The following is a 25,309-nucleotide window of genomic DNA, read 5'->3' on the forward strand; positions in this document are numbered from 1 at the left end:
TGAGTGAAAAATAGGGAGTGAAATTAAACATCCTGGATTATATTTTTGCTTATTATGTTTGTCATTTGAAAAGTGAAAGTGAAATTAAATATTCTGGTGATTTTATTTTCCTATATTAGTTTGCCATAACTGCGACAATTTTCTCACTTCGGAAGACACTATTTTGATCGACCAAGACAGTCTTTTATCCTTTCCAAAATCGTAAATAACAGTTTATAAATTATGAAGAAAAAATTATGAACTACTAAAATTTGTTGGGAAAATGGCCAATTTAACATTACGAAGCTACCTCTATCTCTCCTCAAGCATATATCTTAATTAACACAGCTAATTAAAACAATGAGGATAGATTTGAAAGCAGCAAAAATTGACGTCTTATTTTTTAAAATGTTACTTCCTTCGGTCCGCTTTAATTGATTTTTTTGCTTTTTTTTTTAGTGGTTCATAATATTTGATTTTTTTTAATATCAAGAAAGAATTAACTTCTTTTTTTTAAAAGTGCCCCTAAATAAAGAGACTAAGAGTATTTGTTGTATTTTCCATGAATAAATTAAAGTTATTACAGTCAATTACAATGTTAATTAATGCTAAAAAATGGATTCTTTAATATATGTGAAAACAACAAAAAAATTACTTAAAGTGGACCTAAGGGAGTATGTACTTTATTAAAAAAAAATAACAAAGTCAGTTTTGTGAGATAAAAAATAAATGTTATCGGAAAGAATATTTACAACATAAATTGATTTTTTCGAATGAGTTGATTGTTGACGAATAAAAAATGGATGATGCATTCAATTTATTTTTCCTCATATCCTCCAACCCAAGTCCCAACCACCTACTCTATAGTTGGATTACTCAAATCCATATATTGCAAGATTTAGGACAATTACGTAATGAAGAATAGATAAAATAAAAAGTAGTAACTAATTCATTATCCAAAAATTTGACTTGATTTTGAATGTTCACATGAAAAATGGGATCAAATTTATATAATCTTCAATCCAGAAATAAATTTGAAATGATGTACAAGTTTTGACATGTATATATCTTTATATATTAATCAAATTCCATATAAAGAGAACTTTCATTTTATTTTATTTTTTCTAATTGAAGAATGGAGCAAACAATTGAGAAAGAAATTGTTCACTCAAATGTCATTTCTGAAAATTGTGAGGAAAATATTCAATGGTTTGAAGAGTCTCTTCAAGCTGATCTCAAATGGTCATTAGCTATAAACAGGTAATGCAACACTTGAAAAATTCTCAATTCAAACAAGAAAAAACAATTTCTTGCTATGCCAACAAACAAATCTAATCAAGGACATTTACTCTATGTTATATATATATATATATATTAGCCACTAGGCAGGCTGTCTAGTAGTACATTTTGCTTTAAAAGAAAAAAGTTTAATCAAGGGCAGAGCTACATCCGTTAAAGGATGGTAAATTTAACATTAATCGCCGAAAAAGTATAATGTATATATGTGAAATATTACTTTTTATACATATATGTTGAGTCTAACCATGAAATGTTGCAGTGTCCTGTACAAAGGTACCACCAAGTTTCAAGATGTGGCACTTTTAGACACAAAGCACTTTGGAAAGGTTGGCTATAACCACCCCCACCCCAAAATTTAAATTAAAATTAAAATTTTCTAAACCTCTTTTAGGATTTTAATATATGGATATGTATATATGAATGATATGCAGGTTTTGGTGATTGATGGAAAAATGCAGAGTGCTGAAAATGATGAGTTTATATACCATGAAAGCTTGATCCATCCTGCTCTCTTACTTCATGACAAGTACTTATTTTTTTCGAAGATCTATCTTTATGTTCGTACTGAGTATAATCTATTTGTGTTACGGCATAGGATGGTTAAGATCCATTTACTCTTAACTAGAATTTTCAGGTTTATGTCCTGAAAATGGAAAAATTCTTGGTACGAAGCAATCTACCTCACCTAGTGGGCGTATTTGGCGCGACTTTAAATTAGAATTGTTCTGTTCTGAATGTTGTTCTTATTTATATATTTATTTATATTTGTGGATTGATGATCAATTTTTTTTTTTTTTTTTTTTTTTTTTTTTGTGGATTGATGATCAGTCCCAAAACAGTGTTTATTATGGGAGGTGGGGAAGGATCAGCTGCAAGAGAGGCTCTTAAACATTACAGTATTGAGAAAGTTGTCATGTCTGATATTGATCAAGTATGATTTATGACCATCCTCTTCTATTTCTTTTTTGTGTCTATCATTTTGTTAATTAATCAATGAAATCTCAGTTTGGATTATTACTTGGCGAATGCTTAAATTAATTTATATATTTATTTCTTTATACATTTATTTATTATTTATTTATGCAAATATCCAACCAGATTTACTGTTTACTTTTCCTAATCAATGTATATAAATTATGCCCAATTAAATACACATATTATACATCCGTCGGCTATTTTTAGTTTAAACAGTTAGATGAAGGTTATTAAATTAATTTCTTAAAATATATTCAATTATTTTGTTATAAATCTCATCAACCGACTTCATTATATTATAGTTAATCACTATATTTCCTTGCAAGTCAAAATATATAACTTGTGGAAAGTGTGACAAAATTGTGTATATTTGCAGGAAGTTGTGAATATTTGCCGTAAACACCTTACGGCAAATCAAGAAGCCTTTGCTGATAGTAGGCTTTATGTCATCATCAATGACACTAAGTAAGTTTAAAATTATCATTCTCCACCAAAACGTTGAGGTCATTTAATAAATAACTATATATACGTAATTTCAAATATAGGTGAAACTAATATATATATATAAGATAAATAACTTGTCCCAATAAATTGATTTATATTGATAATATACTAAATTATTTATAGCGCTAGTATATATAAGTTAAATTATTTGTGTTAACCACTAGCTTGTGCATGTAAAAGGGTGGAGTTGGAAAAGAGCGAGTGGAAGTATGATGTGATAGTGGGAGATCTATCTGATCCTCGGGAAGGAGGGCCTTGCAATCATCTCTACTTTAAATCTTTCTATGAATGTGTCATTAAGCCCAAACTCAATTACAATGGCATCTTTGTCACTCAGGTTCTTTCATTTCTCTTCACTCTTTTTTTTTAAATATAATAATCGTAATGCTGAGTGTTGGCCGGTTAAGAACTCTCATATTTAGAGGATGAAAGTAGCAGAGATGCGAATGCTTAAGTGGATGTGCGGGCATACTAGGATAGACAAGATTAGGAATGAAGATATTCGGAGGAAGGAGGGCGTAGCCCCTGTGGATGACAAGATGCGGGAAGCGAGGGTCAGATGGTTCGGGCACGTGCAGAGGAGAAACCTTGATGCACCGGTAAGGAGGTGTGAGCAGTTGGCCGTGGTGGGTACGAGAAGAGGTAGAGGGAGACCTAAGAAATATTGGGGAAAGGTGATCAGGCAGGACATCGTACAACTGCAAATTTCCGAGGACATGACCCTTGATAGGAAGGTCTGGAGGTCAAACATTAGGGTTGTAGGATAGGGGTAGTAAAGTTTTTCTTACTTCATACCGGGGGTGAGGCGAGGTTGGATTAGGATTGATCTTAGATGGCTTGTAGTTTATGTTGAACCCACACTATTCTTGTTGTTTATCTTAGCCCCGAGCCTTAGATTCTGGTTAATGTTATTGCATGTCATTCATCTTTTGGTTTTTATGCTTCTGTTACTATTACAGTTTCTACTGGAGTTACTAATGAATTCTCTTTTCTTGTTTTTTATTTTATTTTATTTTCGTCTTTCTGAGCCGAGGGTCTATCGGAAACAGCCTATCTGCCCCTATCGGGGCAGGGGTAAGGTCTGCTTACACATTACCCTCCCCAGACCCCACTATGTGAGATTTTACTGGGTAGTAATTGTTGGTGTTGTTGTTGTTGTACCGATATAGGTATCGGATAAGTTTGAACTATACAGAACATGTTAATAAAACAAGCAAAACTTACCAGACTTGTGATTTTTGCAGGCTGGTTTTGCTGGAATTCTGTCACATAAGGGGTTGTTCTCATCAATTTACAACACTACTAAACAAGTCTTCAAGTGTAATTCTACCATTTTAACACTTCATTTGATCTTGTTATTGGATGACCAATGTTACAATTCCTCTCTTCTCTTTATTTCAAAATGAGAATTGATATTTTCAGGAAAACAATACCAAATTTATTTATTTACTTTTGACTAAGTTTTATAAGATAATCTTTCGTTATATTTTTGGATCAGTGATTTACCTACCATTTAAAAGTCGTCTCATATTTGTCCTTAACCCTACAGGGTGGATTGACCTAGCCCGATGCAACGTCATGTGAGACTGTTTCGTTGATTTTTAATATACTAAATATATATGTATATATAAATAATAAGTAATATGAAGTTATTTAGTACAAATATAAAAAGGAATACTGCTTATTATTATATTAATTTACTTATTTGTTAATTTTCTCCGATGTTAATATTGCTTGCAAAAAATGCTAATATTGCTTATAATAAAATCATGCGTATTCCACAGTTAATGCTTAGCTTAATGATGTTAATATTGCAGATGTTATAGCTTACACTGCTCATGTACCATCTTTTGCTGATACACGTGGATGGGTTTTGGTATAGTCCCTTATTTATCTTTTGTTCAAATTATTCTAACCCTTTTTAAATTTCATAATCAATATCTTAATTACAATTAATTTTCCTATAGGCTTCGGATCAACCATTTAAACTAGATGCTGAGGTTCTTGAGAGCAGGATTAAAGAGAGGATTAATGGAGAACTTCAGTATCTTGATGCTGCTTTCATGCTCTCTCGTACTGTTATGAACAAGACTGTTGATACATCGTAAGTCTAGATAATTATTTTCCGATGTTTGATTATCTGAAAATATTTTTCAAAAATAGTATATTTATTAGGAGGGGACAAATAATTTTCTAAAATTATATGTTTGCTCCAACTAACGCTTAAATATAATTATTAATCTCTAATACTCAAAATTTTCGTCAAATACTTTCCAAGGAAAAACATAAGGGAAGCATTACACTGTTATTGGTGTTAACAAAATTTATCATCATTGTAGACAACATTTTACAAATATTTGCGACAACTGATTTTTATTACTTTACTAATTTGTTTTACTTGGATATTTTAGTTGCAAAATTCCGATTGAAGGAATGTCGAAATTTTGCATATTATGATGCAAGAATTGGAAGTCGAAGGGAGCCTTGACGTAACTGGTAAAGTTGTTGTCATGTGACCAGGAGGTCACGGTTCGAGCCGTGGAAACAATCTCTTGCAAAAATGCAAAGCAAGGCTGCTACAATAGACCCTTTTGGTCCGACCATTTTTCGAATTTCGCGCATAGCGGAAGCTTAGTGCACCGGACTACCATTTTTTTTTAATGATGCCAGAATAGAAAGTCGATATACTATTATCTTTTAGGTTCTATTAATAAAAAACAAAAATAGTAGACAGGGAATTAATTGTCATTCAACATATTATTTTATGATGATGATTTGCGTAAATAATTTGGCAATATAGATAATTCAAATAAAGAGTTTAGTCATTAATTTGACTCATTCATATGTTTGACAACATCACGTTTATTTGTTTATTAAATGACTAAAATTTATTTATTTTCCTTGTTGTAGGCTCCAGAATGAGACAAATATTTTAACAGAAGAGAATGAGAAGTTCCTCTTTGAACATGGACTGCTTGCAGCTGATAGTGTCTGAACAAAGTCTGATCAAATCCAGTTTAATTTCTATGAATTATTTTGAGTGTTATTTAGTACTATGACTGCAATGGCGTAGCCAGGAATTCCGTTAAAAATATTTAAACTTTGAACAAGTCTATAATTTTCTTTTGTCGATGAATGGTATACCAAATTTTTTAAATCAAACTATGCAACGTTTAATTAAACAATAAATTTTTTAATAGAATTATAATTTTATAAATCAGAATTAAAATAACAGAAAGACAATATTCGAAATTTTACTAATAAAAGCAGGCATAAAACAAGAGGAAAAAGAGAGTCGAGAGGATTTATAGTTTGTAGAAAACTTTTATTTAAGAGATCTTTATAGAGCTTAACTTTCAAATTATAAGACTTATTTAAGAAATAACTTTTAGGTAAAAAATTATTTTTAAGTTTAGTTGTTTATTTTTACATAACTTTTAAATTTTAAATGTTATTTTATTAAAAAAATTCTTAAATTGAAAAAGAATCAAATTGATTACACGTGGTGGTCTCTAATTAGTTTTGCAAAAGTATGAAACAAAAATACTGCAATGAAATAAACAAAACATATTACAGAATGTTTAATGCATATATCTATGGCCATCTTTTCCCCTTTTAGTCCAATGCAATCTTTAGAACTAGACCAACCATCACACCTGATGAACCATAAAAATGTCTAATAACTCTCAAACACAAAATTGAATAGTTACAAGTCGAAAATGATGGTCCTAAACAACGGCCAAAAATGAATATTGATATAATATGTTTGTCATATATAAGTATTTGGGTTTCCCAATATTCCAAGCACGACAAACAAGAGCTAACTTCCAGTTCTTACTTGATAATTTTAAATCTAGACAAGCGGGATGAAAAACTAATTTCTTAACTATGGCTGGTCGAGTTACTCTGATCAAATCTACATTAAATAATCTCCTAAATTATATTATGCAATATATTCAAATTCCTTCAAACATTCTCAGTAAAATGGAGCAATATCAATGCAATTTTCTATGGGAAGCAACAACCACAAAAAAGGAAACTGCACCTTTTAAAATGGAAACATATTACTACACCCCGAGAAATAGGGGGCCTAGGAATCCAAAACTTGCGCCAAAAGAATAATGCATTAATAGCAAGTCTTGCATGGAGAGTATTTCGTTCTCACCTAGACCTTTGGGCTAAGATATTAATTTATAAATTCCTTCATCTTTCACCATCTGTATATTACTCTACAACTTGGTGTAATGTATTACGGGGTTGGGATAGCTGCCAACTAGGACTACCATGGAAAATAGGAACAAGTGACAATATTAAATTTTGGCATGACTGCTGGATTAAAAATGGGTTAACTCTTCGTTCACTAATTTGTAGACCATTACCTTGCCAACATCACTTGATGAACATTAACTGTATTTATGATGTTAATGGTTGGAAATGGGATATTTTACCTTTTGACCTCCCTGATAATATACAGAACCTTATAAGAACTCCATATATCTCAACATATAATAAAAAAGGTGACAACATCTGTTGGGCGCTGACTCCCAATGATAAATTTACAGTTCATTCTATGTACAAAGCCCTAGAACATAGTTCCAACGATAATCACAACATAGTTTCTAAATTCCAATGGATATGAAAACTTTCAATACATCCAAAAATTAGGTACTTCATTTGGCTTCTTAATCATAACAAACTTCCTACTTTTCAATTTATAAATCATCTTAACATTATCATAAATGCGGAATGCTCTTATTGTCATAAAGCTGATGAATCGACGACTCACAGTTTCCTAACTTGTGAAAATGCTAAAGCATATTGGAATAAACTAGGAATTGGAGGATATGTCAGCACCCTAATCAACTTTGATATGCCTCAGGAATGGCTTACTCCTTTAATAAATTACAAACAGAAAAAATTCCCTCACAACATCAATCCGCATACTTATGTGCCATTAAGCCTTTGGAATATTTGGAACACAGGAATAAAAATATTTACAAGCACCTGCATAAACCCGTTAGCATCAACTTCACTACTTAGCAGGCCACTGAATTTTGCTATCTTACAGCTTCTACTCATAAAATACAACTGTCACACCTCCTTTTTACCACCCGTAAGGGAATATAAGGGAGTTTTTTTCCAATTTAAGTGACAATCAAAACGGGATAATTCATATAAAAATCAGAGCCGCCACTTGGGATAGTTTGTTGGTGTCCCAAGTCACCGGTTTAAAATTCCGAATCGAGGAAGGTTGACTCTGTTTTACAGTCCGCGAAACACAGAAATTCGGGTAAGGAATTTTGTTAACCCGGGAGAAGGTGTTAGGCATTCTTGGGTTCCGTGGTTCTAGCACAATCGCTTAACTATTAATAATTAGTCTAATTATCTGATTTATTACATATTTTAAACCTATTGTGTATTTTTAACCTTATAACCACTTTTATTTATTTAACAACTTTTCGATTTATGGAAATTATTTGAACGAGTCACGATGTCGGCACTCGTTATTTTTGTACATATTGCGAATCACGTCACATGAAATGCACCCGCGATTTACAACATGTTTATTATTATCAATATTCAAAGTTATGGCCGGGTCACATGAAATGTATACCCGAATTTGGATTTATGTATCATGACTATGCCACAGGAACCGTACTCATAGTCACAATGATTTATTTAATCGCGCCTAAAGCAAGCTACGAATATTCATAATTATTTTTCTAAAGCTAATTTGAGATTATTGTGGGGCCATGAGTCCATGAAAGTCATTTGTGGATCATGTGATAGAATTGATCAGTGAAATTATTTACATGGTTGATTTTACTACTAGCATGCTTATAACTTACTAACATTTATTAATTTGATTTGGCATGCAAGTAAATACACCAAACTATGGTTGGTTAAGGAAATGGGTTCGAAATTTTTTTGTCCCATATACTTTCAAAACCAAGCAAATAACCTTAAGGTAAAATCTGGTTTTAGTCTTCTGCCCGGTAACCCAAATGACCCAACTTCAAATTAAACCATCGATGCACTTCCATTTTACTAGACTATACGTTGACCCACCCATTGAACATCGAACCAACCTTCCTGAATTCTAAACCACATTCAATTACAATAAAACCTTGTCCAACTAATCTAACTAAGAGATAATTGAAACACACACATAGAATCTAAAGCCATAATGTAACAAGCAAAATTTATTGATGATAAACTGATCTCCAGACCACAAAGCGGGCCGGGATGACAATTTGGGTTGGGCCAAGTGTTTCTCTTCTTGCAAAAATGCCAGCCCAATGGCCTCGTTAAGATCCACCGGTCTAAAAGACAACACATCTGCTTTAATATCTGGGTGAAGCCCAGATGTAAAACAATGTTTGAGCATCGGTGGCGACATCTCCATTGTTCGATTTGCAAGTTTTTCAAACTAAGAAAGATACTCACGGACAAAGGAAGTCATCTGTAATTTAGCCAACAAGCTCTCTGGAGATTCTAGTGACTTGGTCCCAAAGTGATACACAACAGCTTTGAGAAAGTGAGCCAATCCGCACAACTGACGATTGTGATACATCCACTGCTACCACTCCCTTGCTTCGCCTTCAAGAAAAAAGGAACAAGGTTTCAAGCGGTCCTCATCGGCAACATGATACCTGTCAAAATATTGAGTAGCTTGCAAAGTCCAACTCTCAGCGTTGAGACCATCGAACTTGGGCAAATCAATTGGTGCTGGTTTATCACGCCGAAAGGGCATAAATGGTTGTTAGGCTAAAGTAGGAGTAGAATTTGGTAGTTGGGTAAAAGTATGTGGTGAAGGTGTAGAAGAAAGACCTGGGGTAGAAGAAAGAGGGCTGGTGGTGGGCGGCAGCGGTGCCGACGACGATGGACGCATAGATGCCAACTGAGAAACAATGTCCTGAAGAACAGTGTTAATGGACTCCAGAGCATTGGTATGTGAAACAGAGTCAGCCTGCAGTTTCTTAACAGCTTCATCTAGTGATTTCAAACGGGTATTGTGAGCTCCATCACCCATTTGTAGAGGGAGGGTCAATGAAAGCACCAAATGTACAAGCAAAATTATATTGATGATAAATTGATCTCCAGACCACAAAGAGGGTCTGTTCCTCAACTTCTGGGAGTAACTAGAGCAAAAAAGAAAGGAAAAACCGAGAAAAGGGAGGTTCCGGATCTAATTTCTAAGCTAAAGAATTATAAGCAAGTTTATCCCTAGCATTTCTGGTTGATTCTTCTCCTATTTATGCAACTCGGTGCAAGACTGTCATTTGTCCTCTTCTATAATGGCTTGGCAGAGGTTTATTCTCTTGGGATCTGGGACCACATAATGGTCCATATATTTGGGTGGATGTTTCTCTCTGGTGCTTGGTGTTGCGCCTAGGGCCATGTGACGTGTTATGCTGATTTGTTACAATGCCGCTCCCGTGGAGACGAACCTTACCCTCAAGGTTCTGATCAGGAAACTTACGAAGGAGAGTTTGAGAATCTTCCCAGGTGGCATATGAAACTGGGAGGCCTAACCATTTGGTAAGACATTGGTGGATCTGTTGTCCCCCTCTAGAAATGGTTCTACATTGCAACACATCTTCTGGGAGGAGAACCAAGGAAGAAGATTGATCCAAAAGGTCTATTGGGGTGATCTGGTAAGATGGATTGCCTAAACATTTTCGCAAGACTGAAACGTGGAATACAGGGTGAATTTTGGATGAAGGAGGAAGTGCCAGTTTATAAGCAACTGCACCCACTCGCCGAACAATCTGGAAGGGACCAAAGAAGCATCTACTCAATTTGGTGTGGTGTTGTAGGCATATTGAGAGCTGACGATAGGGACGAAGGTGGACATACACCCAATCTCCCACATTAAATTGCACTTTTCTGCGACCTTTGTTAGCATTGGATTTCATACGATCCTGGGCATGGAGTAAATTGGCTTTTAAAATAGCCAATACTTCATCCCATTATCGAAGGGAAGCAGCTACAACAGGGTTTGTAGAACTGTCCCGGATATACCGGGAAACGATTGGCGGAGGACGACCATACACCACCTCAAATGGAGTAAGTTTAGAACTGTGGTGGTATGAAGTATTATACCAAAATTCTGCCCACGGCAACAGAGAAAGCCGAGTAGAAGGAGTGTCGGATGCAAAGCAGTGGAGATACATTTCCAAACACTTATTAAGTGCCTTTGTTTGACCATCCGACTAAGGATGGTATGCGGAACTCATGGCCAATTGAGTCCCTTGCAGCTGATGAAGTTCATTCCAAAATTTAGATAGGAAGAGAGGATCTCTGTCTGAAACAATTGTTGTCGGAAAGCCATGTAGATAGATGAACTCATGAACAAATACTTCAGCAACTTTTTGACTGGTGAAATTAGTTGGTAATGCAATAAAGTGGCCATATTTGGATAGACGATCCACAATCACCAATATAACAGTGCGACTTTGAGACGATGGAAGGCCAGTGATGAAATCCATCGAAATGTCATCAAAGATCACATCTGGAATTGGCAAAGGAGACAATAAACCATCCGGTTTTAAAGTAGAATCCTTCATTTGTTGACTAACCTGGCATTCCATGACAAACTTTTGAACATCAGCTATCATACTATCTCAGAAAAAATTGGAGGAAAGGCGATGAAATGTGCGCGAAACTCCAGCATGACCCCAATCTTAGATGGAATTCAGTGAGCAATAAAGAGCGAAGTTTTTCATCCTTAGGTACCACCAAGCGGTTGCGAAACAAAAGCAGACCCTCATGAAATGAAAAGTGAGGTAAGGAGGTTGGATCCTTTACCAACTGTTATTGTAAAGACCTCAAATCCTTATCTGTTTTGTTTAAAGCTCGTAATTGGTCTACCAAAGCCATTTTAGTGACCGCTAATGATAGATCATGAAGAGCAAGAACGCGAGATAAAGCATCAACTGCCAAATTTAATCTCCCTGGGCGATAGTGGGCCTCAAAGTCATACCCAATAACCTTACTGAGCCAGCGTTGTTGTTCTGGAGTTTGAATTACTTGACTGGTAAGTGATCAAAGGTTGCTGATTAGTGATGATAATGAATCGACGGCCCAATAAATATTATCGCCATTTATGCACCACTTGGGTGATGGCGAACATTTCTCTATTGTAAGTGGAAGCAACTTGCATCCTAGAAGACAACTTTTGACTGAAGAAGGCAATCGGATGACCCTCCTGGGAAAGCACTGCACCAATACCTGATCCAGAAGCATCTGTTTCCACGGTGAAGACCTTAGAAAAATTAGGCAAGGAGAGGACTGTAATTGAACTCAAAGCTTGTTTTAGTTTGGTGAAAGCAAGCAATGCCTCATCTGACCATATAAATGAATCTTTCTTTAGAAGATATATAAGAGGAGAGGCTAATTGTGCATAACTTTTGACGAATCGGCGGTAGTATCCAGTTAAACCCAAAAAGCCTCTCACATCCTTAACTGATGAAGGTATAGGCTATGAGAGTATTGCAACTATTTTTTCTGGATCAACCTGAAGACCCTCAACAGAAAGAATATGTCCCAAGTAAGCAATGGAAGTTTGGCCAAAGTGACACTTCGAACGCTTGACAACCAATGAATTTTGGCGCAAAATATCAAACACAGAACCAAGATGTGCCAAGTGAGCATCCCATGACTGACTATAAACAAGTATATCATCGAAAAAAACTAAAACAAACTGCCAAAAGAATAGTTTAAAAATAGAGTTCATGGTTTCTTGGAAGGTAGAAGGTGTATTTAAGAGCCCAAATGGCATGACGGAAAAACTCATAGTGCCCGTCATGAGTGCAGAATGTCGTCTTTTCAATATCTGGTGGGTGAAGTCGGATTTGATGATAATCGGCCAATAAATCCAATTTGGAGAAGAATCGAGCGTTATGCAACTCATCAAACAATTCATCCATAGTTGGGATGGGGAATCTATCCTTCACAATGATAGAATTTAAAGCCCGATAATCTACACAAAATCACCATGTGCCATATTTCTTTCGAACCAGTAGAACATGGGATGAATAAGGACTAGAGCTGGGGCGAATGACACCCGTTCTGAGCATTTTGGATACCTGGCGCTCAATTTCTGCCTTCTGAAAATGGGGGTAGCGATATGTGCGTACATTAATTGCGCTAGCTCCTGGTAAAAGTGGTATATGATGGTCTTGGGATCTGGATGGAGGAAGTGATGTAGGTGGCTGAAAAACATTAAGGTAAGACTCAAGGAGTGAAGACAAGTCAGGGGATACTCTGATAGATAGGTGGTATTGGTGGAGTGAAGGTCCAAACGCAAAACATAAGAAATGGAATTAGTCTGGGAAAAACGACGAAGGATGGAAACATTTATCTGAGCTAGGGAAGAAATAGGGTCACCCACCCAACGAATGTGCTGGCCAGAAATGGTAAATTCAAAAGTACATTTGATATAATCAGAGAGGCTTGGCCACAAAGTGGCCAACCAATACACCCCCAGGACCAAATCTAAATTGTGTAAATCAATAACAAAGAAAGTGGTGGAAAAAGAGTATCCTTGAATGGTGATACAAACCACATGGATCACTCCCAAACAACGTAATGTTTGGACATTTCCCACCATCACTGAAAACTCCGAAGCAGGTTCAATGGGTAGTTTGAGTTTTCTGGCTACCCTGGGATGGATGAAATTGTGGGTGCTCCCCCCCATCAATGAGAACCTGAACTGGATTTCCTTTGACAGTACCTGTAAATCGAAGGGTAGTCGGATGTAGACCTCCGGCAAGAGCGTGAAGACTAATGGTAAGGAGGGAAGGATTGTCTCAGAGATTATCTGGTGGAGATGCATCAGAAAGTGGGGGTGAGGTGTCTAAAGGAGTCTCATCGGTGGTATCTTCTTCTAGTAGGAGAAGAAAGAGTTAGGTTGAGATGAACAACGATGACCCTTCTGCCATTTTTCATCATAGTTAAAACAAAGATTGATGTCACATTTGCGTTGTAGTTTCGCTTGTGTAAGTTTCTTGAAAGGTACGCGACCAACACTGGGCAAAGAAGCAGCTGGAGAAGGTGATGACTGGGAAATGGGCTGGTTTGGTTTAGGGTGAGCTGCAGTGTGATGGGCGAAAGGGAGGGGAGTGGGTCTATGAAACGGAGTGGGCCGGGGTGACAATTTGGGTTGGGCCAAATGTTTCTCTTCTTGCAAAAATGACAGCCCAATGGCCTCGTTAAGATCCATCGGTCTAAAAGACAACACATCTGCTTTAATATCTGGGTGAAGCCCAGATGTAAAACAATGTTTGAGCATCGGTGGCGACATCTCCATTGTTCGATTTGCAAGTTTTTCAAACTAAGAAAGATACTCACGGACATAGGAAGTCATCTGTAATTTAGCCAACAAGCTATCTGGAGATTCCAGTGACTTGGTCCCAAAGCGATACACAACAGCTTTGAGAAAGTGAGCCAATCCGCACAACTGACGATTTCGATACATCCACTGCTACCACTCCCTTGCTTCGCCTTCAAGAAAGAAGGAACAGAGGTCCAAGCGGTCCTCATTGGCAACATGATACCTGTCAAAATATTGAGTAGCTTGCAAAGTCCAACTCTCAGCGTTGAGACCGTCGAACTTGGGCAAATCAATTGGTGCTGGTTTATCACGCCGAAAGGGCATAAATGGTTGTTGGGTCATTGGATAAATCTATTGTTGTGGTTGTTGGGCTAAAGTAGGAGCAGAATTTGGTAGTTGGGTAAAAATATGTGGTGAAGGTGTAGAAGAAGGACCTGGGGTAGAAGAAAGAGGGCTGGTAGTGAGCGGCGGCGGTGCTGACGACGATGGACGCCTAGATGCCAACTGAGAAACAATGTCCTGAAGAACAGTGTTAATGGACTCCAAAGCATTGGTATGTGAAGCAGAGTCAGCCTACAGTTTCTTAACAGCTTCATCTAGTGATTTCAAACGGGTATTGTGAGCTCCATCACCCATTTGTAGAGGGAGGGTCAATGGAAGCACCAAATGTACAAGCAAAATTATATTGATGATAAATTGATCTCCAGACAACAAAGAGGGTTTGTTCCTCAACTTTTGGGAGTAACTAGAGCAAAAAAGAAAGGAAAAACCGAGAAAAGGGAGGTTCCAGATCTAATTTCTAAGCTAAAGAATTATAAGCAAGTTCATCCCTAGCATTTCTGGTTGATTCTTCTCCTATTTATGCTACTCGGTGCAAGACTGTCATTTGTCCTCTTCTATAACGGCTTGGCAGAGGTTTATTCTCTTGGGATCTGGGACCACATAATGGTCCATATATTTGGGTAGATGTTTCTCTCTGGTGCTTGGTGCTGCGCCTAGGGCCCTGTGACGTATCATGCTGATTTGTTACACATAACTATTACTATTAAATTGCAGTTGTAAGCTAGTAAAGGGAAACTGAAAATCAGTAAGTAAAACCAAAGAAAACAGAGCAAACCAAACAAATCTGCAAAATTATCGAAGAGCACAATATTAACTACTCATGAGCAAGAATGAACTAATAGAAGAAAAGGGAGCTTTATTGATAAATTCTAACCTTTTGCTACGTGCGGAAAAGCCAACAATTTCAATTTTGGAAATGAAAAGCAATGACGACCGGAGCATCGAGAACTCAACCAAACCTCCAACTTCGACCTCTTCTAACTCGACCAAAATTGAGGTGACAGAGTCGGACCTTGCTGGATTTATAGATGAAAACAATTGGTTTTGAGCTATTTCGGGGCTGATTTTTGGAGCATTTCAATAGCAGATTTCAGCTGAGTTCCCAGCTGATTTTCAGCCGCGTTTTGGCCGATTTCCATGTTGGTTTCAAGTGGAATTTTGAGGAGTTTCTTGGCAGTGTTTTGAGTCATTTTTGCAGCTGTTTTGCTATTGTTGTTTTTTTTGGCTATTTATGAAGGAAGAATTGGGTGTTTTTGAGGTGAGATTTTGGACTGATTTTCAGCTGGGTTTGCGGCTGGATTTTGTCGTATATTTTAGGCGGTTTTGACGTGTTTTGAGGAGCTGATTCGAGGGAAGAAAGTTGCTGTATTTTTTGGGTGGAGATAGAAGAGAAGAAGATGAGTTTTATGTCCTTTTTTGGTGAAGTTATGAAGGAAGAATTTAAATGAAAGACCAAAAAAAAGTTCAAAAAAGAAAATTAACTTGGCAGATCTATTTCCTCCCCTCCTTTCTCTGCTTTTTCATTTTTTCTTTCTTGTCTGTCTCTTCTCTGGGGTCCTCTTGAGTGCTTTTGTGTGTGTACTTTACTTGTGAGAACGTATAGATGAGTGAGTATGGTGGGGAATTTTGACGGATAAGAATGGAGTGGGTTTGTATTTTGTCTTCTAGTGGTGAGTGGATTTCATCCAATAAAATGAGTACAAGTGTATTTTTGAACCTTGGAGAATAAGAACAAAATTGAATTTGATTTTTAGAAAAAGAAAAAGAAAAACTAAAACTGTTATGAATAGAATTCTATTTAGAGTGAATGTCTATTTTGTAGAGAGTTTTACTTTGTGGCTAAGTCATTTTTCCCCTATAAATAGAGGGGTCTTACCCCATCGTAAATCATCCCAAAATTCAATAAGAATCCTCTCTCTCTTTCTCTGCAATATTGTTCTTCTACTTTTATTGTTTTATAACACGTTATCAGCACGAGACTCTACCGTCTCAAGAAGATTAAGGTACAACTTTTCTCCTCTTTTAATTATGACTGATATTATGAAAAGAAAGTTCGTTGCCCTTGAAATTTCGGGCAAGAACTATATGACATGGGTGTTGGATGCTGAAATCCATTTAGATGCAATGGGTCTTGGAGACGCCATTAAAGACAAAACTAAAGCATCCACCCAAGACTGTGCTAAGGCCTTGATTTTCTTGCGTCATCACCTTGATGAAGGGTTGAAAATAGAATATCTCACAGTCAAAGATCCACTTGTTTTGTGGAATGGCTTAAAGGAAAGATATGACAACTTAAAGTTGGTCACTCTTCCATAAGCACGATATGATTGGGCTCATCTGAGGCTCCAAGACTTTAAGTCTATTTCTGAATATAATTCTGCAATGTTCAGAATTACTTCTAAATTGAAACTCTGTGGAGATACTATCATTGATTATGATATGCTTGAAAAAACGTTCACAACGTTTCATGTCTCCAATATGGTCTTGCAACAACAATACAGAGAGAAAGGTTTCAAGAAGTACTCTGAGTTGATTTCTCTTCTCCTTGTGGCTGAGCGAAACAATGAATTGCTCATGAGAAATCACGAAAATCGACCCACTAGGTCTACATCATTGCCTGAGGTGTATTCTCATTATGCTAAGCGTGGAAAAGGCCGTGGCCCTATTCGTGGTCGTGGACAAGGAAGAAATTTTTCTAGTGTAAATCACCCCCCAAAGAAAAATAACCACCAAAAGTGGAAAGGGAAAGATGAGAAGCCAAAGGCAATTGTTCAGAAACCGAATGTTATCGTTGCGGTGGAAAAGGGCATTGGACAAATATTTTGTCGTGTACCAAGACATTTAGTTGAGCTTTATCAAGCATCTCTAAAGAATAAAGGCCTGAAGCCAATTTTGTCTCTGACAATGATTTTAACATCACCCACTTAGATGTGACAGACTTCTTTGAGCGCCCTGATGGAAAAATAGACCACTTGATTGGTGATGGATCCGTGGTTAAAGATGATTGAGTAGTTTAATTTTTATTTTTCAATTATTCTTAGCAACTAGTGAATAAACAGCATGTAACCATAGTTCTTTACATGAATAATAGTCATTAGTATTATTTATTTTATAAAATAGTATTAGTTTTTCTCGCATGTTTCTACTTATATTAAGAAGACCAAAATCCCTTATCATGTGCTCAATAATATACTCCGGTACATTTATGTAATGTTATAATTAACGTATCAATGTCGCATTGGATATTACTATATAAGTATTGCGTGAATACATATAATGTTACTGTTATTGTACGTATGTCGTAGTGTGTGCAAAGCAAAAATCATTGTAATATGATGCAATTGATCAATATATTTTATGTTTTCATACACAGTTGCACATTTCATATGTGTCTCATCATTATATATCACATTATAAATTATTTATTTACTTACAATTATGCACTTCACTGTTCTCAAGTATTTACAAGTAGTTTATTTTGATTGAGCACCAAATTAAATATGACACAATGTACATTTTACGTGACATGTCACATTGCAGTATATATCTTTAACTATATGATCACTATGCATAATTACTATTCATATATTGAATCATAGATTTATCTTTATTTCTTTTCTTTTTCTCTGAAAATACTAATATTTATTCATATATTTCTTTTGTATGTCAAACAATGGGAAGCAAATATGGATATCTCACAAAACAAACTTGGATTAAAGTTCAATTGTAAAAATATTTGTTTAGTTGATTCATGTACGACACATATAATATTCAAAGAGAAGAAATATTTCTCTCATTTAAGTATGTGTAAGGCAGATGTTACTACAATTTCTGGTAGTAGTAAATTAATTGAAGACTCTGGAAGAGCTAGTATAACTCTACCTAAAGGAAAAATACTTATCATAGAGAATGCAATGTTCTCCTCCAAGTCCAAGAGGAACTTGTTGAGTTTTAAAGATATCTGGCGAAATGGATATCATATTGAGACAATAGATGAGAATAATCTTGAATATCTCATCATTACCAAGAATGTCACTGGCCAAAAGAGGGTTATTGAGAAGTTCCCATCTTTATCTTGTGGCCTGTATTGGATAAGAATTAGTGCAGTTGAGGCACATTCTACCGTAAACCAAAAGGTTACTGATTTCAATATTTTTGTACTTTGGCATGATCGATTGGGATACCCTAGATCAATTATGATGAGATGAATTATAGAAAACTCAAATGGGCATTCATTAAAGAATTTAAAGATTCTTTTAAATAATGAATTTTCTTGCACTTATTGTTATCAAGGCAAGTTATTTATTAGACTATCACTAACAAAGGTTGGAATTGAGTCCCCTGCATTTTTGGAACGTATACAAGGGGACATTTGTGGACATATTCACCCACCTAGTGGGTCGTTTAGATATTTTATGGTCTTAATAGACGCATTTTCTAGATGGTCCCATATGTGCCTATTGTCATCTCGCAACCTCGGGTTTGCAAAATTAATGGCACAAATAATTCAATTACGGGAACAATTTTCCGATAATCCAATTAAGTCTATTAGACTTGATAATGCTGCTGAGTTTTCAACTCAAGCATTTAATGATTATTGTTTATCAATTGGGATAAAAGTGGAACATCATGTAGCTCATGTTCACACTCAAAATGGTCTTGCAGAGTCTTTAATTAAACGTCTGCAATTGATAGCAAGACCGTTACTCATGAAAACGAGGCTGCCCACTTCTGTTTGGGGTCACGCCATTTTGCATGCAGCAATGCTAGTTCATCTCAGACCGACAAATTATCATAAATATTCTCCATTGCAATTAGTTTTGGGTCATGAACCTAATATATCCCATTTAAGAATTTTTGGATGCGCAGTATATGTGCCTGTAGCACCGCCATATCGCACCAAAATGGGTCCGCAAAGAAGGTTAGGAATATATGTTGTGTTTGAATCGCCCTCCATCATTCGCTACCTCGAAACATTGACGGGAGATTTGTTTACTGCACGATTTGCAGACTGTCGATTCGATGAGACACTTTTCCCAAAATTAGGGAGAGAAGTTGGTGAAACCAAACAGGAAATTTTGTGAAAAAATCCATCATTATCTTATCTTGATCCACGTCCCTCTATTTGTAAAAAGGAGGTGCAAAAGATTCTTCATTTGCAAAGTATAGCAAATCAAATGCCTGACGCATTTACGGATCTGAAAAAAAAATAACAAAATCACATATCCCTGTAGAGAATGTTCCAAACCGTATTGATGTTCCTGTTGGACAATCTTCTAGTGTCATAGCTAATGAGTCAAAAACACGCCTAAAACGTGGCAGACTATTAGGTTCCAAAGATCGAAATCCAAGAAAAAGGAAAATAAATGATCAAAATGACACTACGAAAGAATCTCATGAAGAAATCCACAATTTAATAAATTCTGAGATTCATGAGGAATCCACTAAGCCCGAGACTCAAGAAAATAAGGAACTATCAATATATCCAATCGATATTGAGACAAATTTGTATCGAGTGGATATAGTGGTGGATTATATCTTTGCATATAATGTTGCATCTAGCATTATACAAGAAAGTGAGGATCTTGAATCCTCAATCTGTTGGAGAATGTCGACAAAGACTTGATTGGCCAAAATGGCAAGAAGCAATCCAATCAGAGTTGAATTCACTTGCAAAACGTGAAGTTTTTGGGCATGTAGTCCAAACACCTAATGGTGTTAAGCCTGTTGGTTATATTGGGTCTTTGTACGCAAGAAAAATGAGAAAACGAGGTACAAAGATATAAGGCATGCCTTGTTGCACAAGGATTTTCACAAAGGCCTGGTGTCGATTATGAAGAGACATATTCACCCGTTATGGATGCTATAACTTTCCGTTATCTCATTAGTTTTGCTTTCCATGAAAAGCTTGACATGCATTTAATGGATGTGGTTACCTCCTACCTTTATGGCTCACTTGATAATGAGATATACATGAAAATTCTCGATGAATTTAAAATGCCAAACGCACATAATTCAAAGTACCGGGAAATATTTTCAATCAAATTGCAAAGATCTTTGTATGGTCTAAAGCAATCAAGACGAATGTGGTATAATCGTCTTAGTGAGTATTTATTAAAGGAAGGCTATATAAATGATGCTATTTGCCCATGTGTTTTTATAAAGAAAACAATATCGAAATTTGTTGTACTTGCCGTATATGTTGATGACATAAACCTTATTGGAACTCCTATAGAACTCCAAAAAGCAATTGATTATTTAAAGAAAGAATTCGAGATGAAAGATCTCGGAAAGACAAAATTATGTCTTGGTTTGCAAATTGAACATTTGGCAAACGGAATTTCTGTTCATCAATCTGCCTACATAGAAAAGGTATTGAAATAGTTTTACATGGATGGAGCACATCCATTAAGTACTCCGATGGTTGTTCGATCACTTGATGTGAATAAGGATCCATTCCGACCTCAAGAAGAGAATGAAGAGCTACTTGGTCCTGAAGTACGATATCTTAGTGCAATTGGTGCATTAATGTATCTTGCTAATACTACAAGGCCTGACATAACTTTTTCAGTTAATGTCTTAGCAAGATATAGCTCTACTCCTACAAGGAGACATTGGAATGGAATCAAACACATATTGCGGTATCTAAAAGGGACTACCTATATGAGCTTATTTTATGGCAATAATTGCAATTCCGATCTTGTTGGTTATGCTGATGCTAGGTATTTATCTGACCCACACAAGGCTCGATCTCAAACAGGTTATGTATTTACCTATAGAGGCACTGTCATATCTTGGCGATCGACTAAGCAATCAATTGTGGCTACTTCATCTAATCATGCTGAGATAATTGCTATTCATGAAGCAAGTCGAGAGTGTGTGTGGTTGAGGTCTATAATACATCTTATTCGAGACAAATGTGGTTTGAAATGTGACAAGTTACCCACAATTTTGTATGAAGATAATGCAGCATGCATAGCTCAATTGAAGGGAGGATTCATAAAAGGAGATAGAATAAAGCACATTTCACCAAAGTTATTTTTCATACATGATCTTCAAAAGAATGGTGATATCAATGTGCAACAGATTCGTTCAAGTGATAATATGGCTGATTTGTTCACAAAATCTCTACCAACGTCAACCTTCAAGAAGCTAGTGTACAAGATCGGGATGTGAAGGCTCAAGGATGTGAAATGATGCTCTCATCAGGGGGAGTTAATGCGCGTTGCACTCTTTTTTCCTTACAAGGTTTTGTCCCACTGGGTTTTCCTTACAATGTTTTTTTAACGAGGCAACCAAAAGGCGTATTGTTAGATATGTGTACTCTTTTTCCTTTTCTAGAATTTTTTTTCCCATTGAGTTTTATTTTAGTTAAGGTTTTAACGAGGCACATTACTTCTTGAGTAGACATTCAAGGGGGAGTGTTATGAATAGAATTCTATTTAGAGTGAATGTCTATCTTGTAGAGAATTTTACTTTGTGGCTAAGTCATTTTTCCCCTATAAATAGAGGGGTCTTACCCCATTGTAAATCATCCCAAAATTCAATAAGAATTCTCTCTCTCTTTCTCTGCAATATTGTTCTTTTACTTTTATTGTTTTATAACAAAAACAAATTAATGCCTAAAAATGTCCAAAAACGTGAGTTTTCAAATTGTGTCAAATATGGAATGAAGTCTCACTTCTTTGGACGAGTTGGTCAGATTTTACTGGCCTTTCGTTTTCACTTTTTCTTTTGATTTTTTTTTTTAAAGTTTATAATTATAACAAAAATACTAATTACTCAATATTCACTTATTAAAACCTCTAACTTGAAAATTAAACTAGACTAGATGAAAGAATATATATATATATATATATATATATATATATTTATTTATTTTTATTTTGAAACTTTCTTTCTTTATGAATGAAGATAAAATTAATACTCTAAAAACGTAACTTTTTTTTCCGTTTTTAATTTTATCAAATAAACCTACTAAAAAGCTAAAATATGTAAATTAAACTTAAAATTATTTACATACTAAAAAGTGTTGAAAAAATCTCGAAGGTCAAAAATTAGATGCTCACAACAACGACACATAAGAACTCCTTTAAAATAGATACCACTAAAGCCTAACATATATAAACTAAACACGGATGGAGCTCATTCATCTACTCAGCATAAGAATGGTATTGGAGGAATAATTAGAAATCACAACGAAGATTGGATTATAGGGTTTTTGGGCAACATTCCATATCAATCTATTACTACAACTGAGATATATGCATTATTAAAGGGACTTACTTTGGCTAAGCTTCATAATCTAATACCAATTCAAGTGGAAGTTGATGCGAAAGAGGTAATTACACTACTACGTACTGATAACTTAACATTTGCTAACCTATTAAATGATTGCAGGTACCTCCTATGGATGCTCCATGATTCACTGGTAAACCATGCATACAGAGAACAAAATCGATTAACAAATAAATTAGCAACTTTGGGAAGTCTTTTGGAAGGGACCTATAAAATGGAAGTTTTGCATCAGCCACCACATTTTGCTCAAGAAATTGTTGGAAGACAACAAGCAAGGACTGCAAAGGATCCGTTCAATACCACAAACTACAGCTGATTTCCAAGATGAAGAACCTACAGTGTATGGAAGGAACACATAATATCAGTCCAAGCTGTGTTGGCTGCTTCAGTAATATCTCAAATAGGAATATAACTACTACTAATAACTTAGCTTGTAATATAGGACCTACTACTGCTACTGACTTAGTTTGCTCTGTGCCAACTACTACAACAAATAACTTAGTTTGTAATACGGTGCAATTTAATCACCAACATCTCTGTACGCATGTTTAATGAATATATAATATTTATTTTTAGTACCAAAAAAAAAGTATTTTATCAGACAGCAAATATATCATTTTGATGATGGGAACAGAGCAAGAATTTGAACTTGTATTTATACTGTGTCGTTTATTCCCAGCAATTAATTTAACCATTGATTTCTGGTATAACATTTTACAAGACTACAAAAATATGCAAACCTCTAAGAAAAAGAAGGTAACTATAGGAGCAAAATTGAACTAAGGTAGACTATAGCCTGCAAAAATTCTCACTACAAAACACCCAAAAAAAAAAACGGTTATGCGAAGCGATGATTATTGTTCATAAGTTCGTTTACGATAGGCCCGCAAAATTTTAGGTAATTCGGGGTCGGTCATCTGAATTCATGCAGATGACGTGGACTATAGCACACGAAAATTTAGAAATCGTCCTGAATTCCTACTTTATAGCCCTAAAACGCCAAAAAACGAGGAACGGTCATGACGAAACAATAACTATTGTTCATTAGGTCGTTTCTAATGGGCTCTTAAAATTTTGGGCGATTCGAAGTCGATCACCCGAATTCATGCAGATGGCGTGGACTATAGCACATGAAAAATTGAAAATCATCCTAAATTCCTATTTTATGGCCCTAAAACGTCAAAAAACAAGGAACGGTCATGACGGAATCATGAATATTGTTCATTATGTCGTCTCTGATGCGCCCGCAAAATTTTAGGTGATTCAGAGCCGGTTGCCTGAATCCGCAAATAACAAATCGTCCTGAATTCCTGTTTTATGGCCCTAATATATCAAAAAACAAGGAAAGGTCGTGGCAAACCCATGATGATTATTCATTAGGTCGTTTCTGATGGGCTCGCAAAATTTTAGGCGATTCGGGGCCAGCCACCTAAATTCATACACGAAAAATTGGATATCGTCCTGAATTCTTGTTTTATGGCCCAAAAATGCCAAAAAATAAGGAACGGTCATGGCGAAGCAATGGCTATTGTTCATGAGGTCGTTTTTTATGGGCCCGCAAAATTTTAAGCGATTCGAGACCGGTCGCCCGAATTAATGTTTCGTGTTTTATGAAACTAAAACGCCAAAAAACGTGGAACGGTCATGGCGAACCCATGACTATTGTCCATTAGTTCTTTTCTGATGGGCTCGCAAAATTGTAGACCATTCAAGGCCGGTCGCCCAAATTCATGCAGATGACGGGAACTATAATACACAAAAAATTAAAAATTATCTTGAACTCCTGTTTTATGGCCCTAAAACACTAAACACGTGGAAATGGTCATGGCAAACCCATGACTATCGTTTATAAGGTTGTTTCTGATGGACCAGTAAAAATTTTAGGCGATTCGGGGCCGATGGCAACATAAACACAAGACTCCAGAATTCCTTGTTTCTTAACTATACATTTGAGCAGATGAATAAAATTTACGAACTCTATGTTGCTCCAGTTGAACATAATTATATTTAGTTTTCTTTCAGTGAAGAAAGGAAGTATTTCTAAAAACAAAAATTGGTATGGATATATTCAAGTCTTCAGAAGTGAAAAGAAGCAACTAGTCGTAGTTTAAAACGAAGCATCAAAGAAAGTACAGCTTGTCATAGTTAATTTCTTCCCTCATGAAGAAGAATTCTATGGCATTTGAACCCAACTACTTCGGTTTCTACAATAAAAGAAAAAGGAAGTGTTATATAAGTAAAGCTTGATATGGAGGGGCAGAAAGAAATACCTTAACTCACTCTTTGCCAATGAGAAAACCAAAAAGAAAAGCCTTTAAGCTCAGGAAAGGCCACCTAGGTACACAAACTGTGAGACCGTCTAAGGGCAGCCCGTGCACAAAGCGTCCCGTAATCACACAGGGTCTGGGGATCGCACCCCAAAGGGTGTAATATAGGCAACATACCTTGACGCAAGCATCAAAGGCTAATTTCATGGCTCGAACCTATGCTCCAAAGCTCCCCTTCAAACTGCTAGATCGTCTGTCTCATGTGATTCAACTGAAAATTCAGAAAAAGTTCACAACTAAACTAATC

General features: G+C 35.9%; 1 protein-coding gene across 1 annotated transcript; it reads left to right on the forward strand.

Moving 5' to 3' along the window:
• Positions 1-1,730: 1,730 nt before the first annotated feature.
• On the forward strand, positions 1,731-14,927 carry LOC107794930 (thermospermine synthase ACAULIS5-like). The gene is made up of 8 exons (XM_016617489.2): positions 1,731-1,804; positions 2,107-2,209; positions 2,630-2,718; positions 2,938-3,094; positions 4,002-4,077; positions 4,575-4,633; positions 4,725-4,861; positions 5,668-14,927. The coding sequence occupies exons 1-8, from the start codon at positions 1,731-1,733 to the stop codon at positions 5,750-5,752; spliced, it is 780 nt and encodes a 259-aa protein (XP_016472975.2). The 3' UTR covers positions 5,753-14,927.
• Positions 14,928-25,309: the final 10,382 nt, after the last annotated feature.

The sequence above is a fragment of the Nicotiana tabacum genome, chromosome 10 (genome assembly GCF_000715075.1).
Source record: "Nicotiana tabacum cultivar K326 chromosome 10, ASM71507v2, whole genome shotgun sequence".
Classification (NCBI taxonomy): domain Eukaryota; kingdom Viridiplantae; phylum Streptophyta; class Magnoliopsida; order Solanales; family Solanaceae; genus Nicotiana; species Nicotiana tabacum.